General features: G+C 45.6%; 1 protein-coding gene across 4 annotated transcripts in view; it reads right to left on the bottom strand.

Moving 5' to 3' along the window:
* The window catches only part of LOC147606294 (zinc ion binding protein), a 51375-nt gene that overhangs the window by 12885 nt on the left and 16646 nt on the right, over positions 1 to 21844 (bottom strand). Inside the window, exon 4 of one of the 4 annotated variants that reach the window (XM_086792193.1) lies at positions 15776 to 15857. The exons of the other annotated variants lie outside the window; for them this stretch is intronic. Coding sequence (XP_086648319.1) covers positions 15801 to 15857 — 57 coding nt within the window. The 3' untranslated portion in view covers positions 15776 to 15800. The remainder of the gene's footprint in view (positions 1 to 15775; positions 15858 to 21844) is intronic. 4 annotated transcript variants of the gene reach the window in all.

The following is a 21844-nucleotide window of genomic DNA, read 5'->3' as shown; positions in this document are numbered from 1 at the left end:
AAAAAACTTCCCTATCACCAACTATATCAAAAGGTAGTCCATACAACCTGAATAGCTGCTCAATAAAATATCATGCCAATTTGGTTGCCTTCACTATCACTTTTGTTGGTAAAAATCATGCCATCTTCGTCAATCCGTCTACTACCACCTAAATAGCATCATGCCCTTTGTTGGTCCATGGCAAAACATGCAATGCAGTCCATGGAAATACTCTCCCATTTAGCTCCTGGGATCTCTAGAGGATGTAACATACCTCCAACCCCAAGACGTTCAACCTTATTCACTTGACATTGACAACACTTTACCACAGTCCTGAACATATGCCTTCATCTTAGGCCAATAAAACGTCTATTTTACTAAATCATAGGTTCGATGGACCCCTAGATGACCCGTTGTAGGAGCATCATGACATTCATACACGATTCCTCTTCCTAATCTCAATGTTATCCGGTACACAAACCTTCTGATTCCAGAATAGCAATACATTCCGAATAAGGAACTAACCACCTGCCACACTCACGGATGGCATGACTCCTGAATCTCGGTCTAAATCTATGGAGCTATCTACATGGACCTGCTCCCAATACTAACCAAAGTGACTGTCGGTCTCACATAGCCCTCTTAGAGAGTCATATAGGTCAGCCCTAATCTCAGTGAAGCTCAAAGAGTTCACCTCCCCAATTCTACTCAAGGCTCCCCCTACTCTATTCAAGCTACCCTTCCGATCCTTTGTTTCTATATCAAAATCTCTATCACTCCATAGAGCGACCAGATTTGTACCATGTTCACATGTGGCCAAGCCAGTGTCCCATGTGAAAGGGTCAGTCATCTTGTGTCACATGGACAAGAACCAAATTTTTGCCACCCGTGTGTGACCAGTATTGTGCCATATGGACGAGAGCCTGTTAACTGCCACCTGTGTATAACCAGGATTGCGTCTTACCCATGGGCATAGTTGTTTCTCGCACGCGTACGAACCTATTCGTACGTACGAGTCGTACGGTACGATACCGTACGATATCGTACGGTACGAGTTAGGTTTTTTTTTTTTTCCCCAAATTTTTTTTCCCTTGAAAAAAAAATTCCAAATGCTTAAAAAAAATAGAAACCCTTCTTTACGAAGATCCCAAATGCTCGCAATACTTCGCAACTTTCGTGTCCACTCAGTATTCCATATGGGGTTGTGGAGAGACCTAAAAAATCTGGCGAGGTAGACTAGTAGTGTACACTTGATTGGTAGGATGAGAGAATCTTGCTACATCACTTGGGGATCCCTGGTATAGGTAGGCTAGACAATTAGATTCTCAAGTTATGCACAAGGGAGAACATTTGGACATGGCCATTTTGATCTAGAGAGGAGTCCCTAAACTTACCACCCTAGATGCACTCCTCGTATTTGTGCAAGGACGGTCCCTTAGTCATAAACGCTACACTGGGAGACCTTTGGTATTGCATTACCCATCCAGGTTCTTTTTTGGAGACAATCGGGAGATCCAACCGGGAGAGACACATATCCATGTACTGGTTTCTCAAGCACTGTAGACTCTTCCCCTCCCAACCTTCCCTCACATTCAAGCTTGAAGCTCCATAGCTTGTAAGTGTAAAAAATAAAAACCGTATTTTATCGTACCGTATCCCAAAATTTCATATCGTACCGAATATTTCCGTACGGTATCGTACCGTACGGTATCGTATTTTCGTACTGTGACAACTATGCCCATGGGGCTGTCACTCCATGGTAGAACTTGTGCCAAGCTTTGTCTATCGGATTGTCACTCCATAGGAAGGTCGTGCCAAGATTTGTGTTTTGCCTATAGGACTGTCACTCCATAGGAAGACCAGGACTTCACATTTCTGTCACGCCAGTTTTGTGCCCGACAAGAAATTCTTGTACAAGTTTCATGAACGGGAGATTTCGTCCATTACATGTGCACATGCATTCATGTTTGCATGCATAAATTTGTTTTCGCATGACTTGTTTTCATGTGTTTGCCTAGTATGACGTGCCAGTACACTGGACGGGGACGCCCCCAGTGTACCGTGGGTGTGTTGTTTGTTGCTGACGAGTCGGTGTGGCGTGTGAACCGGTGGTAAGTATTGCCTTTTTCAAATGTAAAATTTGTAAAGTAGTGTAAACCTTAATATTTATAAGGTTAGGTGTTCACACATATTTAAAATTATGACTGGACACCTTTCAATGTGGGTGCCCAAGGATTAACCATTGCTTAAGGCCTAATAATATTTAGACTAAGGATTGCATGGGAAAAAATTCCCTCCAACACGTGGATGGTTATATGGGGGTGGTTGATGAAAAGAGAGCGCCGCCATCAAACCAGTCGACTGCTACTCCTATACCCGCCATCAGACCTGCCGGCTCTGCTGCTACTACTGCTCCTATACCCACCATCAGACCTACCGGCTGCTGCTGCTACTGTACCCGCTATCAGGTCTGCCGGCTGTTGCCCTGGTACCCGCCATCAGGATTGGTTGCTGCTGTAACCTTTGCCTCTTCTTCCGACTGCCCTCTTGCTGCACTTTGCACCAACCAGGACCGCATTAAAGGGGACAATCTCCTCTCGTTAGATCCCAATTTGAATCTCAATTAGGTTTAGGTACTTGTTTCTATAATTCAAATTCAGATAAGATTAAATTTAAATGTTGTTTCTCCAAGTCTTGTGTAGGCAATCATCACCACCTGTTTCCCTCGCCATGGAAGGCCACTAGGATGGTGATCTTTTCCCATGAGTACCCTAACCATGCCCTCACATTCAGAGAAGCCAGTGAAGGTCAATGGGGTTTGAGGGAAACTAGGAGCAAAGCTTACTTGGGAGCACCAAGTATCACTCCCTCCGCGGTACTTCACCCTACCAGGTGTTAGTACGGGCATTCTTGTTAGTGCACAGTCTCAGAAGACCAATGAGAGACGGGTGTTCACCCAGTGAAGGTGAGAGACTGCCTGTGATTTGGTCTACTCCGACAACCGATTCTTCATCGACAGAAATCTTATTGTTTCAATTGTATTCACTCCATGTTATGAAGAAATCTGACCTTGGGACCCTTGAACACTTGTATATATAAATACTCCAAGAAATACAAAATGTATTGAGGGGGAGGGGGGAAAGGAGGGACGGTCCTTTCCGGCCCCAGTAATGGTATCAAGTGTTCTTTGTCATTTTCAGTTTTAATGTTGCAAGTATTGTTCCATTGTTTGTATTGGTTAAGTGATCTAATAATGTGTATTTTATCTTCCGATTTGTAGGCCTCCCATAGGGAGCAGTTACATTGGAATCAGAGCCCGGTCGTCTCTCTTTCTCAAGAGGAGACACGGTGTTTTGAGATCGGAAGCAAGCACAAACACTTGACTCAATGAACAGCCAAGGCAACCCTTTGGAAGTGCCAAATTCGAGAGGTCAATCAAGTGGCTCTCGCGATTCTGATACATTGCATGGAAGGCACAAGCCTCTTGAGAGAGTTTATGACATTGCTTTAATGGGACGGCCATCTCATGGGAAAGAGCCTGTGCATGAGGATGAGCCCAATGCATTGAGGGCTGAATTGGAGCACATGATGAAGAAGCTTTTGCAGTCAAAGGAGCAAGAGCTGAAATTTTTGCATGAAGATCCCCATGTACAAAGTGTCATTGAAGCAAGGAAAGCTGATGCTATGGTGGATATGACCTTTGAGTCTATGGCTCGTGAAGTGGGCAAGAAGCCAAGTGAGTTGGCACTCTCCTATCCCATCCGAAAGGGTGATCTCAAAGAAGGAGAGGATGGGGAGTTAATGTTCAAGAATCCACCTCGTTTGAGGCATGGAGACCTAGCATCTCAACCGTTGAGGTCTTTTGTGCACAAGAAAGAGGTATCAATCACTTCTCGCCATGCATCTACTTTTCATGGGACAGGAGGAAACAGATATGTGCATGTTGGAGCTAGTGGGTGACATGATGGCCTTGTGGATTCAAAGCGTGTTTATCATGGAGAGAGTGGTCGGCATGCAAGCCGAAAGACTTTGCCCATTGAGTTGCCTCGTGGTGAGACATTGCATCATTCAAGGAGGTCACACGCGTCTGGGCCACACATTCATAATGCACATGCCATTGTGCCTCATGAAACATCTTTGGTTGCTCTTGAAGCCCCAATGGAGAGGGTTGTTCCGTTGGATAAAGGGGAAGAGAAAGAGGCAAGAACATGAGTCACATGCCAAAAAGCTCAAGGAGTTTAAGGCAGGAGACAAGTCCGTGAAGTTTGATGCCTTTCATGGAGAGTATGCTTGCTTTCATGGCTCAGTTTGACATTGCTTTTAGTGATGAGAACTTCACTGAGAAGTCTAAAGTTCGTCATGCAAGCATGTTCTTGAAGGGGACAGCTGGCCATTGGTGGATCACTAAAAAGACCAACAAAGATCCCCATTTGTACTTGGAAAGAGTTCAAGGACAGATTTTATGCCCAATTTTTGCCTCCAAATGCGGAGCAAGCTCTCACACAAAAGTGGAATAGACTTGAGCAAAAAGACAATGAGAGTGTGCAACAATATGTAAACAAATTTCGGAAAGGCTTGCTTGAGGTAACTCCCTTTATGCAACTCTCCGAAGATGAAAAGAAAAGGAAGTTTCGCTCCGGGTTGCAACCAACTTACCGTTCGGGCATCGGATTGCACCCGAAACACACCCTTAAGCAGCTCATAGCATCTGCTCTTGCTACGGAGCAATTGGTGCTTAAAATTAAGCAGGATCATGGAGGTTCTAAGGGTAAAGAGAGGGCTGTCCCAAACCTACAAAAGGGTGGACAGTCCCCTAAAAAGAACTTTCGAGAAGCCCAAAAGGGAGGTAAAGCTGAAAATACCCCATCCAAGGACATTGGACCAAAGAAGAACAAGTTTGGCTTGACTCCCGAGCAAAGGGAGCAATATGCAAAAGAGGGGAAATGCTTTTCGTAAGGCAGTAAAGAGCATATGTTTAGGCAATGCCCTATCCGCAAGCAAAAGCAAGAGGATAAACAACCTAAGGCTAATGTACATGCCATTCCTCATGTACAAGGTAGCACTGAGCATGATGACAAAGAGAGGGTGGTATGTAAAGCTTGGGGGCAAATCAAGGATCAGCCTACCTTGTTTATGTTTGATGATTGTGCGACGGATAGGTTAGAATTGTGCATCTCAGTGTTTTGGGCTTTACTATTTATCTGGGATTTTACTGGATTTTTCTCCTATTTATTTGTCCAAGGCGTGTCGGCCAGCCCTAGAGGCAGTCGGCCAGTTCCCTCTTGCACTATATAAGGAGTTCCCCATTACTCACTCATTCATCCACTTCCCTTGCACATAGTTCAACATCCAGTTGTTGCTGGCCATTGCCATTGTAAAGCTTTACTGCTGTTATAAAAGGTTATCTGGTCCAACTCTCTCAATTTCCTTTGCAGTGTGCACTCTCTCATATGTTTACTGTTTGTGCTTCCGCCTGTGCTATCTCCTTATGGTATCATACGCTTAGGTCCAGGCTGCTCCAAACTCTGCAAATCTGCCCACCTTTCCCTCCTTTTCCTGTGCGTTTTTCTCCATATCTCTTCCGGCTGTAGATCTGTGACAACAAGTGGCTGCATTTCCCAATTGTGCTGCGTTTTCAAGTCCAGCCAGCCTGCTGTTTGCTGCCGGCTAGTTTTGGTGGCTGTGTTTTCTTCTACAGAGGCAAAAGGTGGAGTTGTAGCTCTGTTTTTGCACCAGCATCTGTTTTTGGTGAGTTCTTTGCATTTGGTGCTGCCAGACAAGTGGCCCTACATTGTCTTCTTCCTCCACGAGTCCCTGCCCTTCCGGTAGGAGGTTCCCAGTGGATCTTGGACTGTTTTGCTGCTGTCCTGCCGCCTCCTCTCTACGGTTTGAGAGGGGGCTGATTTTTCTTGGTGCCTCGCTTCGTTGGAAAGCACTTGAGAGAAGTGTTTGAGAGCTGAGATTTGTTCTTTGCTGCTATGGATATGGCTTCCCCCTGTACGAACAAGGATGACAAATTGAAAGGACCCAACTATGCTCATTGGAAGCTTCAGATGCGGATCTGGTTCATCCACAAGGGTTTTTGGGACATTGTTCAGGGCACTAATAGGAAGCCCGAGCGTCCACAAAACTCTAGGCGGTGGACTCAGGATCAGGAGGATGAATTTGCCGTGGAATTACAAGATTGGAAGAATCAGGACTCGAAGGCGCATTTTATGCTTGTGTGGACCATCACCGAGGAGGTCTCACCGGCAGTCCAAACTCTCACCAGTGCTCATCAGGTATGGTCAAAATTGGAGGATCTCTTTGCTCGAGATTCATCGATGAGGGCAGTTACCTTGCAGGGGCAGCTCTACAGCTTGTTATTTCCTGAAAACAATTCAATGCAGTCTTTTCTCATGAAGGCCAAGGTTATCCATGACCAGCTACTGGCTATGGGTGCTGCTTTGTCCTCTTCTCAGCTGGCTGCTCTTATCCTCACCAAGCTTCCTCTGGACTATGATGTTATTTCTCGATCTTTGCAATGCCAGGTCACATCCACTCAGTTGGATTTTAATGATCTTAGCTCCCTACTTTTGAAGGAGGAGTCCGTTCTCATCTCACAGGGTAAATAGAAGGTGTCAATCAACAATTCTAACCAAGCACTTTCCTCAATTCAGAAGAACGGTCCGAGTCGTCGTTTCTCTTGCGAGAAAAGAGGACATCTGTCAAGGATTGTTTGTCCAAGAAGAAGAACAAGACCAAGGGCAAGGCTTCATCTCAACGAAAAGGTAAAGACACAACATAGGATAGTGATACAGATTCTGGTACCAACCCTAGGGCTCCCAGGACCCCAGATGGTGTGCTTCTCTAGTACACATGCAATTTTCCCCCATGTGCTTCCAGCCAAAAGACGCTTGTGGGCGAGAGAGGGGGCTGACTACAGCTCCACCTACTGGTGCATGGGGACTGTGATTCATAGTTCCAAGCATTAGACATCTGGCAGGACATGGTTGTCTTTGGTACAGCAAAGATTATGAACTGGATCTATTCCAAGTTCATTGTTCGAGGCTTTTGGGACGTGATCATAGTCACATGAAAACGTGTTTCTGAAGTGAGAAACCCCGAAACGCAAGAAACGTTTCAGAAACTCCTAAATTTTTTGGTTTCTCAAAAAAAAATGTTTCTTGAAATGTTAAAGTTCCTATTGTTTGGAACTTTAGCAATGCAAATTTATATAGAAAAAAAACCGAAACCTTGGCATTTCTTAGCTAAAGGCCAAAACATTTTGCCCGGAAACCTCGAAACGTCAAAAACCTTGAAACGTTTCTAGTGACTATGGACGTGATGTGTTCCGTCCACTGTTGGAGATTATGGACGCGGTGTGTCCAGCAGCTCATCATCTATTCTTGGAGTTCATTGCACGCTTGTGTAGGAATTCGTGGCCAAGCAATGTTCCTTGCTGTTTGTGGTGGCGTCTTGTTTTGAGGAAACAGATTGGTGGATGCTCTCTCCTAGGTGATTCCAATATTCACGGTGCTGGAGGGTCCATGGTTGCATCTTCATCGACTTATCTTCTTCCGACTCTTGCACACTATGAGCTATAGAGAGCGTGTTAGAATTGTGCATCTCAGTGTTTTGGGGCTTTACTATTTATCTGGGATTTTATTGGGTTTTTCTCCTATTTATTTGTCCAGGGCATGTCGGCCAGTCCTAGAGGCAGTTGGCCAATTCCCTCTTGCAGTATATAAGGAGTTACCCATTATTCACTCATTCATCCACTTTCCTTGCACATAGTTCAACATCCAATTGCTGGCCATTGCCATTGTAAAGCTTTACTGCTGTTATAAAAGGTGATCTAGTCCAACTCTCTCAATCTCCTTTTTGCACTCTCTCATATGTTTACTATTTATGCTTCCACCTGTGCTATCTCCTTTAGGATAACTTCATCTCTACACAAATGGCAGCTGCCTTGGGCATAGAGATTGGAGACATGGGACCCCAGATTGAGGTAGAGGCCGCTTTTGTTGGCAAAGAGGTGCAGGTGACTCCTCTTATTGGGAAGTTGCGCATACATATACAAGGCTATTTGGATCATGAGCATTTCTTGATTGCTCCTCTGAATGGATGTGATGTATTGCTTGGTAAGCCTTGGCATCATAGGCTTGAGCCCCGCAAAGAGTACAAGACAAACAAGATTACCTTTATGCATAAAGGTCGCATGCATGTCACTGATGCTGGCAAAGAGGGGGATTCCATCCCAATTGTATCACACATCCAAATTAATAAGGCAATGAAAAAGAGTCTTTCCGCGTACTTGGTTTTTGTTCGTGATAAAATCGAACAAAGTAATGTGAATGTGGATGTATTGACTCAAGAAAAGCTGAATTTTCTTAATGCATATAAAGATTGTTTTGCCGATGCATTGCCAGGAGAACTACCTCCTGAGAGACCCGAGGATCATCACATAGATCTTGTGCCAGGTAGTTCCCCACCTAATAAACCCGCATATCGTGTGAGTGCCGCACAACAAGAGGAGATCATGAAGCAAGTTAATGAGCTTTTAGAGAAGGGTTTGGTTCAGCCAAGCTCCTCACCCTTTTGTTCTCATGTGCTTCTTGTGCAAAAGAAGGATGGATCATTCCACATGTGTGTGGATTATCAAACTCTAAACAAGCTCACCACAAAGAACCGGTTTCCAATCCCATGCATAGATGACATCTTGGATAAGCTTGATGGCTCGGCTTGTTTCAGCTTTATAGACTTAAAGAGTGGCTATCACCAGATTTGTGTGATACCCCAAGATGTCCATAAAACCGTATTGAGGACAGCTTTTGGATTGTATGATTTTTTGGTGATGCCTTTTGGCCTTACCAATGCCCCGGCAACATTCAACCGTATGATGGACAAGATATTTCGACCCCATCGTAAATTCACACGTGTATTCTTTGATGATATCTTGGTTTTTTTCAAAAATGAGGAGTATAAGACTCATTTGGCTGTAGTGTTTGAAGAGTAACGAAAGCATAAACTCCTCATAAATGCCAAGAAGAGTGAGTTCTTTCTTTTAGAGATACATTATTTGGGGCACATTGTATCCAAAGATGGTGTAAGAATGGATCCTGCTAAGATTGAAACCATTCGGAATTGGCCTGAGTTGCAAAATGTACATGAAGTGAGTAGCTTTATTGGGTTATGTTCATACTATAGGTGATTCATAAGACATTTCGCTAGGATTGCCTCGCCATTACATGATCTTACAAAGAAGAAAGCCGCCTTCAAATGTTTGAATGAGTAAGATGCCTTCTTGCAACTCAAAAGTGCTATCATTTGTGGGCCCATGTTGATTGTTCCCGACTTACAAAAGCCATTCACGGTGGAATGTGATGCATGTGGGAATTGTAGGGGCTGTCCTACATCAACAGAGTCATGCAGTTGCTTATGAGAGCCGTCGATTGCATGATGCCGAGATCCATATGGACATTTATGAAAAAGAGCTCTTGGCTGTAATTCATGCCTTAAAAATATGGAAGCATTATCTTCTTGGGGAGGCATTTCGCTAGGATTGCCTCGGCCCTCCGCCTTCAAATGGACTTCGAATGAGCAAGATGCCTTCTTGCAACTCAAAAATGCTGGCGTTTGTGGGCCCATGTTGATTGTTCCCAACTTGCAAAAGCCATTCACGGCGGAATGTGATGCATGTGGGAATTGTATAGGGGTGTCCTAAATCAAGAGGGTCATGCAGTTGTTTATGAGAGCCATCGATTGCATGATGCCAAGATCCATATGGACATTTATAAAAAAGAGCTCTTGGCTGTAATTCATGTCTTAAAAATATGGAGGCATTATCTTCTTGGGGCTGAATTTGTAGTCAAGACAGATCATCAAAGCTTGAGGTACTTTCTATCTCAAACAAAGCTCTCAGAGAAGCAAATGAGAATGGCAAACTTTCTTTCGATGTTTCATTCTCTCGAAAGAAGAATGTAGTGACAGATGCTTTGTCCAGGAGGCCTTATGTGGCTGCAATTTCAGTGGCCTCTCATGGAGACTTATCTGCCATGCGTGATTTGTATCATTTGGATGCTGATTTTTCCCATATATGGACTGATTTGATGGCTGGTCACTCGCATGCCTCTTATGTGATCAAAGAGGGTTATCAATAATTGCTTGTGTTGTGAAGGATATGCGTCCAAAGGTACTAGATGAATGTCATGCTCCACCCTATGCTCGTCATAGAGGTATTATGCCTAAGACACGCATGATTGAAAGATATTTCTTTTGGCCGAACATGCGTAAGGACATTGAAGCTTATATACACGCATGTATCACTTGCCAAAAAGTGAAATTTGATAGACAAAAGCCTCTAGGTTTGCTTCAGTCTTTGCCTATTCCCTCGCAGCCATGGGAAAGCATTACTATGGACTTCATTATGGACTTGCCTAGATTCCCGCATAGGAAAGATGCTATTTGGACCATAGTTGACAGGTTTAGCAAGCCAGCTCATTTCTTGCCCGTCAAGAAAACCATTAAAGCCAATCATATGGTGAAGCTTTTCCTTGCTCACATATTTAAGCATCATGGTATGCCTAAGTCCATTGTTGGGGATAGAGATCCCAGGACTACGAGCCTCTTTTGGAGGGCTCTATTTGACAACATGGACACTAAGCTTGAGTTCTCATCCGCTTATCACCCCCAAACAGATGGTCAAAGTGAGGCTATGAATTTTGTTGTGTTGGATTTGTTGAAGTGTTATGTGGCAGATCAAAAGAGTGCTTAGGAGAAGTATCTTCCACTTGTAGACTTTACCTACAATAACATGGCACATGCCACCACGAGAAAGGCCCCGTTTGAGATTATTTATGGCAAAGTGATCTTGCCACCCATCCTTTGTACAAAGGATGAGCTTTTTGCAGCCGAGGAGTATGTGCGTGATTTGGATGTCGCCTTTGCTCAGGTCTGGACAGCCTCACTTCGATAACATGGGCACTAAGCTTGAGTTCTCATCTGCTTATCACCCCCAAACAGATGGTCAAAGTGAGGCTATGAATTCTGTTGTGTTGAATTTGTTGAAGTGTTATGTGGCAGATCAAAAGAGTGCTTGGGAGAAGTATCTTCCACTTGTAGACTTTGCCTACAATAACATGGTACATGCCTTCACAGGAGTTCTTGGAGGATTTTTGGACCAGGCTCTAGGCTAGTCGACAGGCACGCACGATCTCGACTTTCCAGTGGCTGGTCGCCCACACGGGCTCTGCAGTTGGCACCTGGCTTGTCTACAGCGGTCTTCCAGCAGCCTGCGCCCGATGCGGCCACCCTTTGGAGACACAGAGACATTGCCTATGGGACTGTCCTCAGGCGCAGCAGATTTGGCTGCGGATGCTGCGCATTCTGGCCCCCCTCTCTCCAAAGGACACGTATACGTGGGGTGCCGCTGCTTGGTCGACTTCGTCACCAGGGCCTGTTATGGGCTACGAGACGGAGCAGGACAGTCAGGCCATCAGATTCATTAGGGGCCAACCTCGCCTTGTTCCTTCACCGGATTTCTCGTCCGCCGGCTGGACACAGGAGAGGGATCTACGATGGGAGCTCCTCAACAGCCTCACCATCTGGTTCACCTGGAGAGCCCGGTGTTTCAGGGCCTTTGAGGGGAGACTGGAGCCACCAGCAGAGACTGTTCGGGGAATTTGGCAGGAGTTAATCCACACCCTGCGAGGACAGTATGACCGTATCCGGGGCGACTCGGATGAGGCGATCTTACAGCGCCAGGCCTTTCACACCACTTGGCGCAGCGGCCCCTTCTATACCCTACACGCGGGTTTCCCCCGCTCGCACTACAGGCCACCTGTTTGGCTTTTCCCCCCTCCTATTGTATGATATAGCCCCTCAGTTCTTTGTACGGATATTTGTATTTTTCTGCACCTAGGGAGAGTCTCCCTAGCTGCCTTGCTTGGATCTCTGCTCTGTTTTCTTATGAGCAGGAGAGGGTCTTTTGGAGCCCTACGGGCGTTTTTTTTATATAACTAATGGAAGGATCTTTTCTCGGGAAAAAAAAAACATGGTACATGCCTCCACGGAAAAGGCCCCGTTTGAGATTATATATGGCAGAGTGATCTTGCCACCCATCCTTCGTACAACAAAGGATGAGATTTTTGCAACCGATGAGTATGTGCGTGATTTGGATGTCGCCTTTTGCTCAGGTCCAGACCGCCATTGCACGCTCTCAAGACAAGCATAAGAGGGCTATCGACAAGCATAGAAGGGACATGCAAGTCAAGGATGGTGATTGGTTATTGCTAAAATTTGAGAAAGCTAGGCTTCAGAAGAGACCAGGACGAGAGGGATCATACCCTAAGCTTTCTACTCGGTATTATGGACCCTTCAAGGTGATTGAAAAAATCAATGAAGTAGCTTACAGGCTTGCTTTACCCAGTCATTGAAAGATTCACAATGCCTGTCATGTGAGTCTTTTGCGGAAGTCTATCGAGCCAGATCCTGAGGAGCCTGTCATCACAGAAGATCTGCCCGGGGTTGATGAGCTTGAGAAGGTCCTCCAGCCAGAGCAAATTGTATTTCACAAGGAGAGAAGGCTACCAACAGGAAAGCTTTCCCAAAGATACCTTTGTGAAGTTTAAAAATTATTTACCCATTGATGCAAAGTGGGTAGATGAGGATTACTTCGTTGATTACCCACAAATTTTGCAAGCGTATCTAGAGGCCTTTCAGTTGAGGTCATGTCACGACCATAGTTGTCACGGTACGAAAATACGATACCGTACGGTACGATACCGTACGGGAATATTCGGTACGATATGAAATTTTGGGATACGGTACGATAAAATACGGTTTTTATTTTTTACACTTACAAGCTATGGAGCTTCAAGCTTGAATGTGAGGGAAGGTTGGGAGGGGAGGAGTCTACAGTGCTTGAGAAACCAGTACATGGATATGTGTCTCTCCCGGTTGGATCTCCCGATTGTCTCCAAAAAAGAACCTGGATGGGTAATGCAATACCAAAGGTCTCCCAGTGTAGCGTTTATGACTAAGGGACCGTCCTTGCACAAATACGAGGAGTGCATCTAGGGTGATAAGTTTAGGGACTCCTCTCTAGATCAAAATGGCCATGTCCAAATGTTCTCCCTCGTATATAACTTGAGAATCTAATTGTCTAGCCTACCTATACCAGGGATCCCCAAGTGATGTAGCAAGATTCTCTCATCCTACCAATCAAGTGTACACTACCAATCTACCTCGCCAGATTTTTTAGGTCTCTCCACAACCCCATATGGAATACTCAGTGGACACGAAAGTTGCGAAGTATTGCGAAGCATTTGGGATCTTCGTAAAGCAGGGTTTCTATTTTTTTTTAGCATTTGGAATTTTTTTTTCAAGGAAAAAAAATTTTTGGGGGGGGAAAAAAAAACTAACTCGTACAGTACGATATCGTACGAATTCGTACGGTATCGTGCCGTACGACTCGTACGTACGAATAGGTTCGTACGCGTACGAGAAACAACTATGGTCACGACCCTGTGTTTTTCTCTGGACAGTATGCCGGTGTGCACGGGGACATGGTGGACAGTGTGAATGGCATCATATTGGAGTTAAAAAGGAAGCCCATGTGTGGACAACCCCAAGTGTGAAGGGGACAAAGAGACTTTAATTTAAAAAGGTTTTATAACCTTTGGTGGGGCAAAATTAAAGTCATAAAGGTTTTAAAGCCTTGAGAGACCCCAAGGCAATTTTTAGAGACTACTCCACTTTTGGAGGCCCACGTCTCTCTCTTCTCCCTCTCTCTTGCTTTTGGGAAGGCGTGCAAGGAAGCTACGTGGAAGAGAGAAGTCGACTGTATATGGGGCTGCTGATTTTTGGCTACGCACAGAAGAGCCAGTGCAGATCTGTAGACTGCTGGCAGGTACAGTCTACGGCTGCTGCAGGTACAGTGTACGGCTGCTGCAGGTACAGGCTGCACATTTGTGCCACTCGTGTGTGACCTACTATTGTGCCATATGGACGGGAGCTTGTTTGTTGCCACCCGTGTATGACTAGGATTGCATCTTACCCATGGGACTATCACTCCATGGTAGGACTGATATTTGTACCGAGCTTTGTCTATCGGATTGTCACTCCATAGGAAGGCCCCTGCTAGGATTTGTGATTTGCCTATGGGACTGTCACTCCATAGGAAGACCAAGACTTCACATTTCTGTCACGCCAGTTTTGTGCCCGACAAGAAATTCTTGTATAAGTTTCATGAAAGGGAGATTTCGTCCATTACATGTGCACAGGCATTCATGTTTTCATGCATAAATTTGTTTTCGCATGACTTGTTTTCGTGTGTTTGCCTGCTATGACGTGCCAGTACACTGGACAGGGACGCCCCCAGTGTACCGTGGGTGTGTTGTTTGTTGCTGACGAGTTGGTGTGGCATGTGAACAAGTGGTAAGTATTGCCTTTTTGGCCTTTTTCAAATGTAAAATCTATAAAGTAGTATAAACCTTAATATTTATAAGGTTGGGTATTGACACATATTTAAAATTATGACTAGACACCTTTCAATGTGGGTGCCCAAGGATTATCCATTGCTTAAGGCCTAATAATATGTAGACTAAGAATTGCATGGGAAAAAATTCCCTCCAGCACGTGGATGGCTGTATGGGAATGGTTGATGAAAAGAGAGCGCCACAAACCTGCCAACTGCTGCTCCTGTACCCGCCATCAGACCTGCCGGCTCCTGTACCCGCCATCAGACCTGCCGGCTGCTGCTCTTGCTCCTGTACCCACCATCAGACCTGCCGGTTGCTGCTGCTCCTGTACCCGACATCAAACCTACTGGCTATTGCCCGTGTACCCACCATCAGGACTGGTTGCTGCTACAGCCCCCGCCTGTTCTTCCAATTGTCCTCTTGCTGCACTCTGCACCAACCAAGACTGCATTAAAGGGGACAATCTCCTCTCCTTAGATCCCAATTTGAATCTCAATCAAGTACTTGTTTCTATAATTCAAATTCAGATAAGATTAAATTTAAATGTTGTTTCTCCAAGTCTTGTGTGGGCAATCATCACCATCCGTTTCTCTCACCATGAAAGGTCAATGGGATGGTGATCTTTCCCCGTGAGTACCCTGACCACGTCCTCACATTCAGAGAAGCCAGTGAAAGTCAATGGGGTTTGAGGGAAACTGGGAGCAAAGCTTTACTTGGAGCACCAAGTATCATTCCCTCCGCAGTGCTTCACCCTGCCAGGTGTTAGTACGGGCGTGTCTGTTGGTGCACGGTCTCGGAAGACCAGTGAGGAGTGGGTGTTCACCCAATGAAGGTGGGAGACAACCTATAATTTCGTATACTCCAACAACCGATTCTTCATCCGCGACATGAATCTTATTGTTTCAGTTGTATTCACTCCATGTTATGGAGAAATCTGACCTTGGGACCCTTGAACACTTGTACATTTAAATACTCCATGAAAAACAAACTGTATTGAGGAGGGGGGGGAGGGGGAAGCGGTCTTTTTCGGCCCTAGTGATGGTGTCAAGTATTCTTTATCATTTCCAGTTTTAATGTTGCAAGTATTGATCCATTGTTTGTATTAGTTAAGTGATCTAATAATGTGTATTTTATCTTCCGATTTGTAGGCATCCCGTAGGGAGCGGTTACACCCACCGTGGCTTCGTCCCCCTCAACCCAAGTCTATCACATATATACATAATTGACTCATGGTCGGTCACCACAACAAACATGGTTCCATAAAGATAACATCGCCAAGTTTTCAAAGCATATATCACTACATTCAACTCTTTCTCCTAATTGTGCCATCTGACCTGGGTATCATCAAGCTTCTTGCTTTCAAATGCCAAGGATCGGCCATCTTGGAACAATGTCTAACCGCTCCCTACGGGAGGCCTACAAATCGAAAGATAAAATACACATTATTAGATCACTTAACCAATACAAACAATGGAACAATACTTGCAACATTAAAACTGGAAATGACAAAGAACACTTGACACCATCACTGGGGCCGGAAAGGACCCGCCCCCCTCTCAATACAGTTTGTATTTCTTGGAGTATTTATATGTACAAGTGTTCAAGGGTCCCAAGGCCAAATTTCTCCATAACATGGAGTGAATACAACGGAAACAATAAGATTTCTGTCGATGAAGAATTGGTTCTCGGAGTAGACCAAATCACAGGCAATCTCCCACCTTCATTGAGTGAACAACCGCCCCTGACTGGTCTTCCGGGAATGTGCACCAACAGACACGCCCGTACTAACACCTAGCACGGTGAGGCACCGCAGAGGGAGTGATACCTGGTGCTCCCAAGTAAGCTTTGCTCCCAGTTTCCCTCAAACCCCATTGACCTTCACTGGCTCCTCTGAATGTGAGGGCACGGTCAGGGTACTCACCGCCCATCCCAATGGCCTTCCATGGTGAAGGAAACCGGTGGTGATGATTGTCTACACACGACTTGGAAAAACAACATTTAAATTTAATCTTATCTAAATTTAAATTACAGAAACAAGTACCTGATTTAGATTCAAATTGGGATCTTAAGGAGAGGAGACTGTCCCCTTTAATGTGGTCCTGGTTGGTGTAGACAACAGCAGGAGGACAATCGGAAGAAGAGGTGGGGGCTGCAGTAGCAACCAGTTCTGATGGCGGGTACAAGAGCAACAACCGACAGGTGTGAGGGCGGGTACAGAAGCAACTGCAGCGAGCGTTGATGGCGGGTACAAGAGCAGCAGCCGGCAAGTGTGAGGGCGGGTACAGGAGCAGCAGCAACAAGTGCTAATGGTGGGTACAAGAGCTGCAGCAACAGATGCTGATGGCGGGTACAGGAGCAGCAGCAGCCGGCCCGTTTGATGGCGCGTACAAGGGCAGCAGCAGGCAGGTGCGAGGGCGGGTACAGGAGCAGCAGCAACGAGTGCTGATGGCCCGGAGCAGCAGCAATCGGCCCGTTTGATGGCAAGTACAAGGGCAGTTGTAGCCACCCCGTTTGCTAGCGGGTACAGGGGCAACAACAGCCGGGTGCCGATGGCGGGTACAGGAGTAGCAGCAATCGGTCCGTTTGATGGCACGTACAAGAGCAGCAGCCGGCACCAAGAGAAAACCATTCGCCCTCCTCCAATCCAGTCGGCGCCCCCTTTCCATCCACCACCCCCTTACCACCATCCACGTGCTAGAGGGGATTTTTTTCCATGCAATTCTTAGTCTTAAATATTATTAGGCCTTAAAATCAAAGGTTAATCCTTGGGCACCCACATTGAAAGGTGTCCAGTCATAAATTTAAATATGTGTGAACACCCAACCTTATAAATATTAAGATTTACACTACTTTATAGATTTTACATTTGAAAAAGACCAAAAAGCCAACACTTACCACCTGTTCACACGCCACACCAACTCATCAGCAAACAGCACACCCACGGTACACTGGGGGCGTCCCCGTCCTGTTTATTGGCACGTCATAGCAGGCAAACACACGAAAACAAGTTTATGCATGCAAACATGAATAAACGTGCACATATAATGGACGAAATCTCCCTTTCATGAAACTTGTACAAGAATTTCTTGTTGGGCACAAAACTGGCGTGATAGAAATGTGAAGTCCTGGTCTTCCTATGCAGTGACAGTCCCATAGGCAAAACACAAATCCTGACACGGGCCTTCTTATGGAGTGACAATCCTATAGACAAAGCTCGGCACAAATATCAGTCCTACCATGGGTAAGACACAATTCTGGTCATACACAGGTGGCAGCAAACAAGCTCCCGTCCATATGGCACATTATTGGTCACACACAGGGGGCACAAACCGGTTCCCGTCCATGTGACACAAGATGACTGACCCTTTCATATGGGACACTGGCCTGGCCACATGTGAACATGGTATAAATCCGGCCACTCTATGGAGTGACAATCCCATAGAAGTGGCTCCCAAAATGGAGATGGACCAAATGGTGACATCCCCCCCGTCGCAACTCTTCAAACACTGTAGCCAAATGAGTCTTATGCTCCTTCTCATTCTTTGAGAAAACCAAGATATCATCAAAGAATACACTTGTGAATTTACGATGGGGTCAAAATATTATGTCCATCATACGGTTGAATGTTGCCGGGGCATTGGTAAGGCCAAAAGGCATCACCCAAAACTCATACAATCCAAAAGCTGTCCTAAATGCGGTTTTATGGACATCCTGGGGTACCACACGAACCTGGTGATATCCACTCTTTAAGTCTATACAACTGAAACAAGCCGAGCCATCAAGCTTATCCAAGATGTCATCTATGCGTGGGATTGGAAACCGGTTCTTGATGGTGAGCTTGTTACCACCCTCTTTGCCATCATGCTCAGTACTACCTTGTACATCGGGAATGGCATGCACATTAGCCTCGGGTGGCTTGTCCTCTTGCTTTTGCTTGCGGGTAGGGCATTGCCTAAACATGTGCTCTTTACTACCACAAGAAAAGCATTTCTCCTCTTTTGCATATTGCTCCCTTTGCTCGGGGGTCAAGCCAAACTTGTTTTTCTTTGGTCCAATGTCCTTGGATGGGGTATTTTCAGCTTTACCTCCCTTTTGGGATTCCCGAAAGTTCTTTTTAGGAGGCTGTCCATTATTATTTCAAGAGGAAGGAGAAGGACACGAGAGAGAGGGGAGGCCTAATGATGATAATTGATTGATTGATGGGGTAACAACGGGCCAACGAGTAAAAGAGCCGCGCAGGCTTGGTTTTTTTTTTTTTCCCAGAAAGGAGACTTCTATCAAGTATGAAAAATTTTACAAAATGGAGATTTCACACCAAGCAAGGTGGAGATCTCAATCAGGAGCCCTGTGCTACCAATAGGGTCCCGAATGATAAGATGTGAAAAAGATACCAATGTCCCACTCTCTCATAAATTGGGCGCGCTTCCTCTCTGCAGCCCTCGAAGATCCCTGGATTCTGGCCCAAGTAGCCATAACGGTGTGAATAATATCACTCCAAATCCTGCAAAGACACTGAGAAACAAGAACGGGAGTACCCTCAATGGCCTCAGTGCATCTAGCCTTCCAGATATTCCAGGCTGAGATGCTAGCAATAATCTCCCAAGAACGGTCTAATCTCTGTGCCAAAGGGACAAAGTGTGAAAGTGGCAAATCCTGAACACAACACTGCCGAGCAACTCCTTGCCTAACCAAAATGGCCAAGCTCCTGTCAATCCCCTCGAACCTCAGCTGAGGCCCACACTATGTCAACCAAATGATAGAACCAAAAGAAATGATAGCATCCCTCTTAATCCTACCAAAGAGGTGTGCAATCGCAGACCAAACCCTCTGTGCTTCCCTGCATTCCCATAAACAATGGTAAACTGACTCCGAAACCCCTGCACATCTAGGGCATGCTAGGCAAGCACCAGTAACAGACCTCCACTAATTGGTGGCCAGACCACCATGAAGGGAAACCTAGATAAAGGAGGAAATCTGTGGCTTCCTATAAAAGTGCCACAATCTCTGCCAAAATGCCCCCTGAATGTCAATCGAAATTCCGTAAGACTCCCAATGGGGTCTAAGAGTAGGGAAACTCTCAATGTGTCCCAAGATAAGATGTCTGGCATTCCGCACCGTATAACTGAAAAAAGGCATGCTTTTCAAAGGATTACAAGCATCCTTCCACTCCCACTCACCGGGGTCCCAAAGCAAATGTCTGATAAAGCAGCCACCATACAACCAAAGGCTAACACTCTCTGTGATCATCCCTGGGGGAGGGGGGGTTCAACAAAGACGTGCTTCCCTAACCTGCCAACAACTCTGACTGGACGAATCTAGGGACCCTCAATAAGGTCCTGCACATCACATCTCTCTAGCTGCCATCCATCCTGTACAGAAAAAAAAACCGGTACATCATCCTCCCTAGGCAAGGAGATACCCGTAACCTGAAGAGGAACACCTGTCCCAAAGAAAACCCCAAACCAAGAATGATGACGACCTTCCAAAAAAGATCCAATAATCCAGTGGTTGGAAATGGCTGCATCAATCTGTGCAATCCTCCGGCTAGAACCTCTCAAATGCTGTGTGATATCCAATCTTTGCATCTCGGTAAGGCTCTGAAACCTCTTCCAAGCCAGCACTGTGGGGCATAGGGTCTCCCAACCAGCCTAGAGAATATGCATAGCTGCCCCAAGAGGCCTACCATGTACATCTAAGATCAAATCATTCCACAGAATGGACTGCCGGTTAGCTTCCTCCGTTGAACGCGGGGGGATGTGTACCAAAAAACTTCTCAAGCAGTCCCAGGCCCGTAGGAGGGACCTAACCAGGGGGGACAAAGGGGAGCGGTGAACTGCATCTGAAAAAATAAAGCGTGAGCTGAGAGTCCAGTCACCTTCGTGAACAGGGACACACTTCGTGATCTGCTGCATGAGAAAGTCCTTCCACGGCTCAGTGCCTGGAAGAAAGCCCCTAACAACAAGCTTATAGAGCAAAGCCTTACATTGCACCTCGGGGTCAATGATATTCAATCCCCCTTCCTACTTAGGCCTGATAATGGTTTCCCAAGCAACTCTGGTCCTGGGGTGTGCATTTCCATCAAGCCCTGACCAAAGAAAGTTCTGAATAAGGCGACGAAGCTGGCCAATGTAGCCCTTATGAAAAATCCAACACGAAGCAATAAACCAAGTCGTGGCTAGTAAAACTTGGGTTAACCACCAAAGCTCTAGAGGCCAAGTCGATCTTCCTCCTACTCCAGTGATGAAGTTTTAATGCTTAAGAGCACTGGAGCAAACTGTTGTGCAGGGGAGATGTCAACGCCCACCTGACAACCAAGGTATCTGGCAGAGCATCCTCTCTCAATCCAAGTAAACCAACATCTGTACCCCAATCTGCAAGATGAGAATCATTGATCCAAAACCAACTGATTTATGCCAATTGATAGTAGCTCCTGCTCCCAAACAAAAGGCCTCCAAGGCTGTCCGGAAAGCACATAAACAAGCATGTGAAGCCTCAAGGAACAATGTCGTATCATCTGCTCCAAAAACTCTTCCTTCGGGCATAAAGACAGCCTGAGACCCACAACACTAGGGGCAGCCCAAAGAAACCTGCTCATAGCCTCAACTACAATGAGGTACAGTAAAGGGGGGGGGGGGGGGGTCGGCCCATTCCGGCCTCTATGCAGTGTCACACGTGCAAGCTCCACTTTCAGCATTTGTGGATGTATTGTCTAGCTTTTATGTTTCATGCAAAGTGATGATGGATATATGTTAAGGCTGTGGCCATGTTTTAATATGCATTGATGGTATCAACAAGTGTGTCAAAGGCCCTAGTCCCCCGGGCACCTGCCACACGAGTTACAGCAGTTAAGACAACTGTTAGAGCAAGGATTTGTCAGACCCAGTGTCTCACCTTGGGGTGCGTCCGTTCTCTTTCAAAAGAAGAAAGATAGAACGTTAAGACTCTGTATTGACTACAGAGAATTGAATCAATTAACAATTAAAAATAAGTATCTTATTCCTAGGATTGATGAGCTTCTGGATCGGTTAAGTGGGACCCAAATGTTCACAATATAGATCTCAAATCCAAGTACTACCAGATCAGAATCAAGGAACAGGACATCTCGAAGACAGCATTCAATACTCGCTATGGACATTATGAGTTCACAGTCATGCCGTTTGGATTGACTAATGCCCCGGCAACATTTAATCGTCTTATGCAAGATATTCTCATAGAATACTTGGATGATTTTGTTCTTGTCTTCTTTGATGATATCTTTGTATACTCAAAGAATGTTGCAGATCATGAAGATCATGTGCGCAAGGTCCTGGAAATCCTAAGGAAACACCAACTCTTTGCAAAAAAGAGCAAGTGTTCTTTCTCTGTTGACCAGGTGAAATACTTGGGATTCATAGTATCGAAAG

The sequence above is a fragment of the Cibotium barometz genome, chromosome 57 (genome assembly GCF_041138505.1).
Source record: "Cibotium barometz isolate CiBa-2024 chromosome 57, ASM4113850v1, whole genome shotgun sequence".
Lineage (NCBI taxonomy): Eukaryota > Viridiplantae > Streptophyta > Polypodiopsida > Cyatheales > Cibotiaceae > Cibotium > Cibotium barometz.
This window is presented reverse-complemented; position numbering and strand designations above follow the sequence as displayed.